At 42.1% G+C, this 11,510-nt stretch overlaps 1 protein-coding gene across 4 annotated transcripts in view; it reads right to left on the bottom strand.

Moving 5' to 3' along the window:
- The window catches only part of CAPN7 (calpain 7), a 32,011-nt gene extending 29,501 nt beyond the window's left edge, over nucleotides 1–2,510 (bottom strand). For 2 of the 4 annotated variants that reach the window (XR_009486617.1, XM_059847366.1), the window contains exon 1: nucleotides 2,295–2,509. Coding sequence is in view for 2 of the 4 variants with exons in the window: in XM_059847366.1 (XP_059703349.1) it covers nucleotides 2,295–2,396 (102 nt within the window). In the remaining 2 variants the exon portion in view is untranslated. Of the gene's footprint in view, nucleotides 1–1,912; nucleotides 2,049–2,294 lie in introns of those variants that run through there. The other 2 variants (XM_059847398.1, XM_059847380.1) reach the window with 2 other exon arrangements.
- Nucleotides 2,511–11,510: the final 9,000 nt, after the last annotated feature.

Below are 11,510 nucleotides of genomic sequence, written 5' to 3' on the forward strand. Positions count from 1 at the left end.
ATTCAGACTTAGCATTTATAATCTCTCCAGTGTCACTACTGTTTGTCACGAGTAGTGTGCCACAGTCACACTAAGCTAACTACAGATCATCAGTCTGCAAGCTGCTAACAGCTAGTCAACAGCCAGACTTAGCAACAGCCTTCAGCAGTTTTGGCTGAAGTCATCGGTGTCCAAATATGATCCTGACATTTCTGCAGAGCACCATTAATTAGCAAGCTGCCCGAAGCTGGCTCACATGCAGCACTTCCCTAAGCATCTATCAAAGTTACATGGTAGCAGGAAGCCAAGCGCATTTGCTAACCATAGAAACTCCATTCACACATCTTGGTGTTGTCTATGGCAACAACTGTAGCATTTTTCATATTTCATCCTTAAGGTCAAATTCCTGCAGAAGCCAGTTCAGTACCCAAGCTTTCCCACATGCTTAGTAATTGCACCAGTGGGCTCTGAACTTCTTAGACCGGTTGATAAGAAAGCTGGTGACAGGCCAGAGCTTACTTCTACTGTGCTGGAATATATAAATAAATAAACAAGTAAAATATCCCTGAAATAATGAATGTCATTTTGTAATTATTTTGTATAATCTAATATGGCAGTGATTCTTCAAGCAACATCTGGAAAGCCAAACATACCTAGGTTACCCTCTTGTCTTGAGTAGCTTCAAGTGCACCAAGACTGCCAGGGGTGCATTTTTCCACTCAGCAAGAATATCACCTGTATACAGCAGGTGAAAAAGATTTTCCACACACATGTATGTTCAAAAGCATACAGGGATGACGAATTGCACAAAAAGATATTTTCAGTCTGAATAGCACTGAGTAATTTCTTCCAGATAAAAGGAGAGATACATGGTACTAAAGCAGTACTGCACATGGTTATTAGACCATGCACACATGCTGCTGCTGATGAACACAGAGCTTATCGGCGTTATTATGGGCAACTAAAACTTTTGCATATATAAGGTTTACTTATATAAATTTAGCCTTCTAAAAATTAACAACTGAGTTAAAAAAAAAATACTCTTCTTCCTATTCTCTCACACTTACATGCATAAGCCACCAAGATATTAACACTGTGCTTTTTAAACATTTCACAGACACCTTGCACTCAAGAAATAAAAGACCAGCTACAGATCCCTTAACAAATTATTGGAAGAGAATCACTTTGTCAGGATAATGGAATCTGTGGAATGATTACTGTGATAAGGATAAACAGAGGCTTCAAAGAGGCTTCTCACAGGTGAGAAGTCAATGCAATATGGAACTTTAATGCAACTTTACAACACATAAAACAACAATTTACATAGGTGAAAAATGCCTAATGTTTGCACAAAACCGATTAAATACTAGTAGTATCTGTATTGAGTATCTGTAATACTAAAGATATTGAGTAAGACACGGAATCAACCTCATTATACCCTTAGCTACACCAACCTGAAACTATACTGAAACAATAAAATCTGGTCCCTAATGGTAAGAATATTCACACGAATAAAAATCTGTCACTGATAGCTTGTGATCTGAAGCTGTCTTACTGCTGAGCATCTTGTATTTCACCACAGACCTCTCAATTTATTTGGTGACTGTACAAGAGAGTTGCTTCCAGCTGCTCACCCAGGAGCGGCAGTATGCCCACTTGTCTTTCTCCAAAATGCCCAGTGCTTACATGGCCAGCATAAAACTGATCAGTATTTCTGGCCTGGCAGCGCTTCGGGAGAGGCCAGGAAAGAACGTGTAAAACCAGCGGGGCAGAGACGTTTTTAGGTTACGATGAATCTTCCCAGAAGCACTGAAGGGGCTGCGTCTCCAGCAGCTGGAATAAGAGCCCGTTCCCGCTTTTTAAGCCGAGCACCTGCAGTGCTTCCCCTAAGCCTGTCGGTAAACATCAGCGCCCGGGCAGCGCTCGTTCCCACCTAAAAACAGGACGCACGGAAAAGGCGTTTCGCAACCCGCCCTGAAGGACGCGGCTCCTCCGAACACTGACAAACTTTCGACGCTCACGCACGGCCTTCCGCTCTCGTCTCGGCGGGCACCGCCTCGTCTTCCCCGGGCCGAGCAGCTCGCTCCCAGGGCACACCCGCCGGGGGAGGGCGGGGGCGGCCGCGCTGACCCAGCGCGTCTCTCCTCGCCTGCAGGGCCGTGCCGGGCGGCGGGGGTGCCGAACACTCCTCTGCGGCCCTCGGGGGGGCCAAGGGGGGAGCGCAAACCCTCCGGCAGCTCAAGAGCATCACGCGGCCCGCGGCGCGGGGAATGAGACAGCGGCGCCCCAAGGGAACCGGCGCGTCCCCGCCGTACCTTGTAGTAGAAGACCGCTTCCTGGTAGCGCCCGCTCTGGTCCCGCTGCACCGCCAGCTTCGCGAACTTTACCGCGTCCAGCTCCAGCGTGGTGGCATCCATGGCCAGCGCCCTCTCGGTGCCGGCGGCAGCGGCGGCGACAGCTCCCGTCGAAGCCCACCCGGTCTCTGTCCCCGCCTCCGCCGGCAGCCCCGCGCCCGCCCGGTCGCTTCCCCCGCCTCTCTGACCCCGCCGCGCCCGTCGGCCGCGCCCCCATGTCTGACCACGCCCCCACGTCTGGCCACGCCCCCACCCGCGCGGCCGCGTATGTGGCCACGCCCACCAGCTCCGAAAGCGGCTGGTCCGCCTCGTTTGGCCGCGCCCACCGCGCTGCGCGTGCTCGGGCGCGTGGGGGCGGGCGGGGCCTGTGAGGCGGTGGGCGGGAACGGCGCGCGCCTGCCTGAGGCGGGAGCGCGCGCAGGGTGGTGATGACAGAATTACAAAATTACAGAATCACAGAATCGCTTAGGTTGGAAAAGATCTCTGAGATCATCGAATCCAACCCATGACCGAACACCACCGTGTCAACCAGACTGTGACACTAAGTGCCACGTCCAGCCTTAAACATCTCCGGGGACGGTGACTCCACCACCTCCCTGGGCAGCACATTCTAGTGTCTAATCACTCCTTCGGTGAAGAAATTCCTTCTAATGTCCAACCTGGACCTCTCCTGGCACAGGTTAGGACTACGTTGTCTTGTCCTGTCACTGACAGACCCCGCCGGGTGCGCCCTCCTTCCAGGGAGCTGTAGAGGGCAGTGAGGTCTCCCCGGAGAGAGGAGAGGCTCCCCTCCTTTTTTCCAGGCTGAACACCCACAGCTCCCTCAGCTGCTCCTCACAGGATTTGTGTGCCAGACCCTTCACCAGCTCCATTGCTCCATTGTCTGTCTAGACTCACTCCAGCACCTCAATGTCCTTCCTGAGCTGAGGGGCCCAGAACTGGACACAGCACTCAAGGTGTGGCCTCACCAGTGCCGAGTACAGGTGGAGAATAACTTCCCGGGATTCTCTTCCGTCCTTTCTCTCCCATTGTTTTCAGCCACGGGCAAAGGTAGCAGGTGGAGCAGTGGTTGCAGGGTGGGATTGTTCTTTTTTTCTGTCTCTCAATTTTTAATAGAGGTGGACATGGCGAATCCCCCTGAGGTTGGGTTTTCTAGCCTTTAAAGGAGAGTGTTTTCAGTGTGCATCTCTTTTTCATATAGGTGTAAAATGGAAAGCAAACAAAAAGCCCCGTTTTATTGCATTGATCCTCATTAAAACAAACAAAAAATTGGGCTAGCAGTTTTGTAGCCTAGATTGCTTAGCTAGGATGTTCAGGATTTTCTCTTTTTTTCTACCATAAGAGGCAGTCAGGGGAAATCTCGGGGGTGGGATTTTTTGAGGAGTGGGGTCCGTGCACAAGGAGCCACATGGTAAGGGGTAATGGGAACAGGTTACACTGGGAGGAGTTTCATCTTCACATAAGAAAGAAAATTTTTATAGAAGCATTGACCATTTGTTGGAACAGCCTCCCTGGGGGCATTGCTGGAGGTTTTCAAGAGGGGATAATCAGAGTGCTAGTCTCATCTATGCTCCCCTTCCCACAGAAGGGTGGACAAGGTTCCTTTTCACCTAGGCAATTCTGTGATTCTACAAGCTTTTATTTCTGCCTGAAAATACAGCTTATTGCAAGGCATTGTTTTCATGAGATATAAAAATACTCTCTGGCAAGTTGTTCTGCAGCTCTCTTTCGTGTGTGTCTTTTCAGCCTGTTTTCTGATTATATAGATTTAGTTGGAGGTGCAGCTAAATGCTGGAGTACTAGGTACTGAAATCTGTTATTTTCCCTGTAATTTTCTTAAGTGCAGAGTTAAGTGTTCCCAATGCGTCTTCTTCTCTTCTTTATCCCTTTTGTGCTTTACTGACTGCATTTGTATAAATACAGTAATGTTTAGTGCAAAAAGGAACTTTGTTTTTGTGATCTGCCATGTAGGGGGAAGTTCTTGTGTTCTTCATGGCTTTCCTTTTTCGTTGTGCTCCTTATAAAGTTACTCTTTACTTTCAAAGTATATTTTATGGGTTTTGTCTGAGCACAGGAAAGATTCACATTACACTAAAGGGTTTTTCTGAATAAAGCTCTGTTTGTTCCATATTTCCCTAATGATACCATGAAAATGAAGAAGGAGTTTCAGTCAAGGTCTGCTTCAATTTGATGTTGAGACATAGTGGTGTAGCTTGCTTAGCCTAAAATTAATTTGTGTATCTTGGCTTCAGACTAAACCATTTATGGATCAAATGCAGCTCTGCAGTATTCAGAGTGACATGCATGATGCAAAGGAGGCTGAACTCGATAGAACCACAGATAATGCTGTTCTTTACTTAAATCTACATGCCCAAACCACTTATTCTGTAACATAAGCTAGGACCTCTTCCAGCTAATTGGAATTCAAAAATGTGAAGAATTATTGAAGAATTATTTTTTAAACTATTTGATGGTCACTGTGATTGGCCCTTTTTACATAATAAATGGTTTGTGTGTTTCTGTTTCTTACTAATCCTCTCTAAAATTCTAGAAAAGGCTTTTAAATGTACAGAAAGTACAGTAAGTTATTAAGGTCATGACTGTAGCTAAGACTTCACACATATAAATTTTTTGCCTTTTGCATGTAGTAGTGTTTTACTTTTGGAGCCAGATATTAAAATCGGCCTGTTTTCTTTCTAGATGAGGAAGAATAATTTCTTTCAATTGATGTTGATGTATCCTAGACATTTAAATTTTTGTATGGTTAACTCTTGCCTCCCAAGATACTGTGCAGAAAACCACTTCCACTAACTAAGATTGTTAAACCCCTTCTTTCACTGTCACAAATCCCAATTCCACATCCAGGTCCTCTTCTGCCTCAGTTTTTCTTCGCTTTGGTGATATTTGTTCTGCGTATCCCTTACTTCCCCCCTTTTACTTGCCTTATGTGCCTCCCTTCCCATCTCATCTAATGCTTGCTTTCTTTCCTTCCTGACTGCCTTTTACAGTTAATATTCTCTGGGAAGATCATAGCTCTGTATGTTATCTTAATATTATTCCATCCAGCCCATGCCTTTTTGCAGAGGCAGTATCAGATGAAGAAATTCAGGTCTCTGTTTCTGTGTCATAGTTCATTGCTGACAAAATAGAATGAGTTTGTTCTCATTTGTTCTTCCTCTGAAGATACTTTCATCCCTCTTTTCCTTTTGTCTCACATAATGATGTAATTTGCTGTCTCCCAACTCCTCTTCCTGCCTCCTGAATTTGATTCTCGGTTCTCTGCCTCTTCTCCTCATTTTTTCAAACATATGTTGTAAGGATAGATGTTTGCACGAAGATGGTGATGCCTCTTACCTAAATTTTGCCTATAGACATACCTATTTTCGTTTGACTGCAGCCAAAGCTTTTTAATGCTTTATAATGCTTTCAGCGCTTCCCCCACCCCTGGCACTGAAAAACCCCAAAGATACAAACCTTGGATATAATCTGGTCTGTGATTTCCTCCACAGTAACTTTCACTCTGTTGAGGCAATACAGAGGCAGAACAGGAGTTACTCTGGTCCTTTATTCCTCTGACTGGAGTGCACTTGGTGCTTGTTGAAAGAGTACAGGAACAAGATAGAGTCAAAGTAGGCTTTTGTCTCAGCTTCCCAATAATGTGAGTTCAACCCAATGTGGGTTGAACTCACATTATTGCCTCTGATACTGCTTGCTTGGCTTATTTTCAATTAATTAGTCTAATTGTTACTTTAGCACATTTTGATTTTGGCATTCAAAATATTTAGTGGGAATGTTTAAATTTGTTGTCTAACATTCCATTAAAATAATACAAACCAAAACCCAAAATAATAAATCAACTTCCATGCTGTTTCTCAGTGCATTTTCCCACCCTTTCTCCCCTTCTTATAAAAAATTATGATCCTATCACTCACATCTTTTATTTTGCCCATAAATTTATGGTCTTTATCTTCCTACCATTATTTTTTGTTGCACATTTAATCTCTTTAATCTCACAATGTTTCCTTTGACATGGAGTGACCAGAATAGTGTGCAGTATTAGAGTTGTTTTATTAATTTTGTATAATTTGCATTGTTTTCTTCTGTTTCATAATGATTCCTAACACTCTATTTGCACTTTTAACCACTGCTTAGCATTGACCCAAGTTCTGAGCACTGTCCAGAATGACTCAGCTTTTCTGAGAAAGGATTGATGGTTTAGCATTTGTCATTATGTACCCAATGGTGGTGTTTTTTCCCCTGTGATTTACCAGCATATAATTATGCAGGCTGTTTAATACATACTCAGGAGAGATCCTTGCACAACTTTCTGTTGCAGGCTTTCACAAACCAGACTATTTGTATCACTGGCTGTGGAAAATTGCCAGGCTTGCTGCAGAGAATTGTTGAGGCTGGTTGAGCCAGTGTGAGCTGAGGCATTTTCTCTTGCACCTGGATAGAGCAAGGCTTACCAACATAATGTGTGAGGTGAAGCAGAGGCCTCCCAGCCAAATGTTGTCCCAGTGAAGCACAGAAGAGCACTGACACCTCTGTACAGGGGTGTTGACCCTGAGATGTGAATCCTGCTCCCCCAGGTGTAACAGGCCTTGTTTAGAAGTGTCTTTCTGGTCCTTTGAGGAGACAACGATGTATGGTTTTAACATGCTGATGGAAGCAGACTACTGGGCAGAGATCAGACAGCTTTTACTGCTGCTTTGACTTTTTTGGAGAGGAAGCAGTGCTGAAGTGTCAAGGTTCTATTCTGCCTTTCATTCATCTCTAAGTCCTATAGCTCAGCTTGACCAAAGGTCAAAAAGTCCCTCATCATCCTTCCTTTGCATGTGAAAAAATATACCCATCAATATGAAAATGAGAAAGGGGCTGCCCCCCCACCTATGGCAGCAGCAACATTTGACCAATTATATTTGACTACAGTCCCATCCCCATTTACCCAAAAATATAACACTGACATTTGGAATCCTCCATGGAGAGGATGAAAATATGATCCCAGTTCACAGAGGAGTTGTTGGGCTTGCTCCTCTCTCCTCCCCCAAACTGGTAGGCCTTTTTTTGGTAAGATTTGTGATTCTGACTTGTGTCAGAGCATACTCTGGTGAAACCGAGCTAATTAGCAGTGAAGTTAAGCATAGTGAAAAGCTGAGTTTGTTGCTTTAGCTTGAGTTGTTAATTTAGCTTAATTAATCGCCAGCTAGCCTTGATATATTTATCACTAATGCAATAAGTTCATTTATCAATGGCTGCTCCAAATCTTTATTTCTGTTGCTCCAATAAACTGTACCAGTCATGAATTTGTGATTTTGAAAGTTCTTATTGAATGTGACTGGACTTATGGGGCCAAACTGGTTATAATCAGAAATTCAGCCTACCTGTACCCAGCGCCTCTGATCTCTGAGGACTAGAGATCAAGGTGAAATGCAAGGGGGTTTATTTTCTCCCAGATTGCATACTCTAATGCACCACTGGCTCTTCACCTTATTATTTCTGGCCATTTTTAGGTGACTTGTGAATTTTTGCAATAGGTGACCACCTTGTTCAGAAACAGGAGTTGGAAATGCTGTGTTCAGGTTCCATAGGGGCCTCCCCCTTCACCATTTGAAGAATCAGCATCCTCTATATTTTACCAATGGTTACTTCTTCCTCTACTTGTTAAAGAACACTGTGTGGGAAACTTTTAAGTGCCCCTGTAAGGAGCTGTCATCCAGATTTCTACTCTCTTATGAGTGACATCCTTTCCCAAGTGCTCTCCTCTCCTTTTACAAGTTGCTTTCCAAACATTCTACCTGAGATGCTGTTCATATTTTGACACTGTTGCTTAACCAGGACAATGTTCTCTCATTGCTTCCATGGGCTGTGTTGTTTCATGTCTAGTCAGACTATAGGTAATCTCTTCATTCTTTTAGTGACAAGTACAGCAAGATTGTGATAGTTGTCACTACTTTAAAATAAATAAAACTAATCACTGTATTGGCCTCCTCCCCCTTCATGTAATTTGTATTATTTTAGTCATTGAAGTATGTTGAATAATCTCTTTATCCTACATAAAAAGATTGTGGGTTTGTGTTTTGCAGTTTGATTCAATACATAATTTGTCAGGTATTCATTTTAGACATGTGATGGTTTGTATTTTAAAGACTTGGGGAGATCTAGGACTTAGAGGCGTGGAGCAAAGTGACAAGAAGCTAAGGAAGGTAAAATAGCTCACTAAAGAATGGCTGCTGTTTGTTCAGAACATCTTTGAATATTCAATACCTGTTTCATCAATAAGTTGTTGAACATGTATACACAAGTGTTAAATGGATTCTGCAATAATTTAGAGAAACTTTGCCCACATTTTTTCGCTATGTAGGAGCAACTCCTTATATCTATATTTATGGGCCTGGTTTGCTTGGCTGTTCCAGAGCAAGTCTGTTTATATTCTCCAGTGCATAAAATGTTTTCTTAAACAAGCTAACTGATCTTGGTTTATTTTTGTGCAAAGTACCACAAATTTATTGTTACATAGGCTATCTAAGTATTCTATTTTAAGGATTGAACCCCCTACCTACTGATTATATTAAAATCTTCCGGTACAAAATTAAATTTTCCTTGATTGAAGTCTTCTGAATATGAACCCAGACTCCTGATTGCTGCAGATGGTACTTTTATGAGAATAAGATGTCAGGAAAAGCATAGGAAAATAAAGTCTTTAAGATTGTATATGATATTTTAATTTTTAATATGCTAGAAATCCCTTCTATTCATAGGGCTTTGGATTTATGAAACTATTTGAATAAAGGAATCAATTATATTATACCACTAGGTGTCCATCTACGATTAGATTGAAGCTAGAATTTTTTGTATGGTTAAAGGAACAGAAATTTTAAAAATACATTTTTAGTTTGACTCTGATTTACCTATGAGTGTGGTTAAAGTTGCTTGAGTTAATATTGGTTTTGAAGCTTTCTTGACTCCATCACAGAGAATTAGATCTGGTTTTTGTAGTCAAACATCCAGTATTCAGACTGGTCAGAAATATTGGTCCCCCAAACACTAGAGAAATAGAAATATGAAATACAAAATCATTTTACTATAGATTCTCTAAATTTTTTTTAGTAAGTAATGCAGTTTCAGCAGAGATCATTGCAGTCCTCCAAAATTTATTTGTTAGTTTATTGCAAAAAGTAATACAACTTTCTAAAAGCAAAATGTTCCTCCTTACACTTTTAAAACACTCGTTCTCAGCTTTCTGGGCTGTAATTTGTGGCATCTGTTTCAAAACAGTCATGGTGACCAGGACTGTGATCCTTATTATAGAAAGAGGGAAGAAAAGAGAGAAATATACCTTGATAATAATTTATCAAAATATTTAACATAGCCCTAGTCAATTTTCTCAATTTCAAGGACAGAAAAGTTATAAAATAGATGCTCAAATGGGTCTCTGTCATCTGTTGAAAAACATTTCTGTAAAGAAAGCCTTATTCCTTATAGGATATCAAATTTTTACCAGGAGCAACTCTTAAAGGATTAGTATTGGCTGATATTTTATTTCCTTTTTGAAGAAAAATTAAAATTCAGACTACATGCATTTGGTGTGGTGGGCCTTTTTTAAAGGTTCCTTTGGTGCTATTTATTTTCTCATTTCTGACAAAGGCATTTTAATTAGCATGAATAATGTTATTTGCATGAAACTTGAATTTAATCAAGGAAGTCCTTTACTGCAACAGCTTGTTATACTGTCAAATTTGTACTCCCAGGTAATTAAAAATTTAAGACTCTAGACACATTCCTCTTTGTGATGGGTTGGCTTCAGCTGGCAGCCAAGTTCTCACACTTCTACCTCCACAAAAAGACAGGGCTGGGGGAGGAACAGAGAAAACAGATGAACAGGAGTGAGAAAACTCATGAGTCAAGATAAAGACAAGGAAATAATTCACCCTTTACTGTTGACAAAACAGACTCCAGCTGGGGATTAAATTAATTTATTGCCCATTAACATAAACAATTAATGATCTGGGCATTGGGAAACAAAGATAACAAACGTTTAAACACTTTGTGAAAACACTTTTCTTCCCCCTATTCTGGGCTTAACTTCAATCCACGCACTTCCCTTCCCCTCTTGTTACTGGTGCAAGTTACATGTAGTATTTTAAGAGAGGGTGATGTATGATGCAGGAGTTAGAGGTCAGTGTGTAGCAGTTTCTCTTTGCTGCTCCTTGTTTCTCTATTCTTCTGCTGTCTTGTGTGCTTTGCTCAGGTGTGAGCTCTCCACTGACTCCAGTCCCTTTGGTGTTGTCCCTGCTCCAGCATACAGTGCCTCTTTTCTGTTTTGGCCTTCAACGGGGATCAATTTAGGCAAGCTTTGGTGCATGTCCCTGCACTTAATGGCATGCCATGCCTTTTGATGGCTTTGACTTTGGGGAAGATTTTTCCTTTTTTTTTTTATTTTTTTTAAGTATCTATGCCATGTCCCTCCTATCTTCCCCTCCAAGTTGTGTCTTCCTCCTTGATTTTTCCCCCTGCTTTTGCAACATCTGTGAGGTTAGTTTTGGCCTGGTTTGGTCCTTTGCACAGCAACTGATGTAATCCTGGTCCATTTTCTTGTAGTCACTAAATTTCCCAATTTTCTTTTTTTTTTTTTTTTTTTTTTTCTGCAATTGCATTTCATTTGATGGTATATCCATTCCAGAGTGTTTGTAAGTTGTTCTTTTCTGTTTTGGCCTTACACGGGGATCAATTTGGTGCATGCCCCTGCACTTGATGGCATGCCGTCACCTTGTTGCTCACCATACACTGGTATTCACAGTCTTAGATTTTTCTGCCCTTTCTTAAAATATTTTTCAGAGAGGTGTGACAAACTTTGCCCATCTCAGCTTCATTGTGCAGTGTGTCTATTGCTGGGTCAGCTGTTTCTAACACAAGGCAGCCCCATACCTCTTTTCACTGAGACCACTCCTGCAACCCCACCACCACTACCAAAACCCAGCTCTTTATACCCCAGAGTATTCATAAAGAGATCAGCTTGAGGAGAAAGAAGAGATTATTACAAATAAAGACTTTTCCTCCTCAAATTTTTTAATAGATAAGTTAGTAAAACAAAGGCAGTCAGTTGGACTGGATTAGTTACTGCTTGATATTACATATGTAAAGCACAACTAAAAACCTGTTGGAAGGTAACAAGAC

The sequence above is a fragment of the Haemorhous mexicanus genome, chromosome 1 (assembly GCF_027477595.1).
Source record: "Haemorhous mexicanus isolate bHaeMex1 chromosome 1, bHaeMex1.pri, whole genome shotgun sequence".
Taxonomy (NCBI): Eukaryota; Metazoa; Chordata; class Aves; order Passeriformes; family Fringillidae; genus Haemorhous; species Haemorhous mexicanus.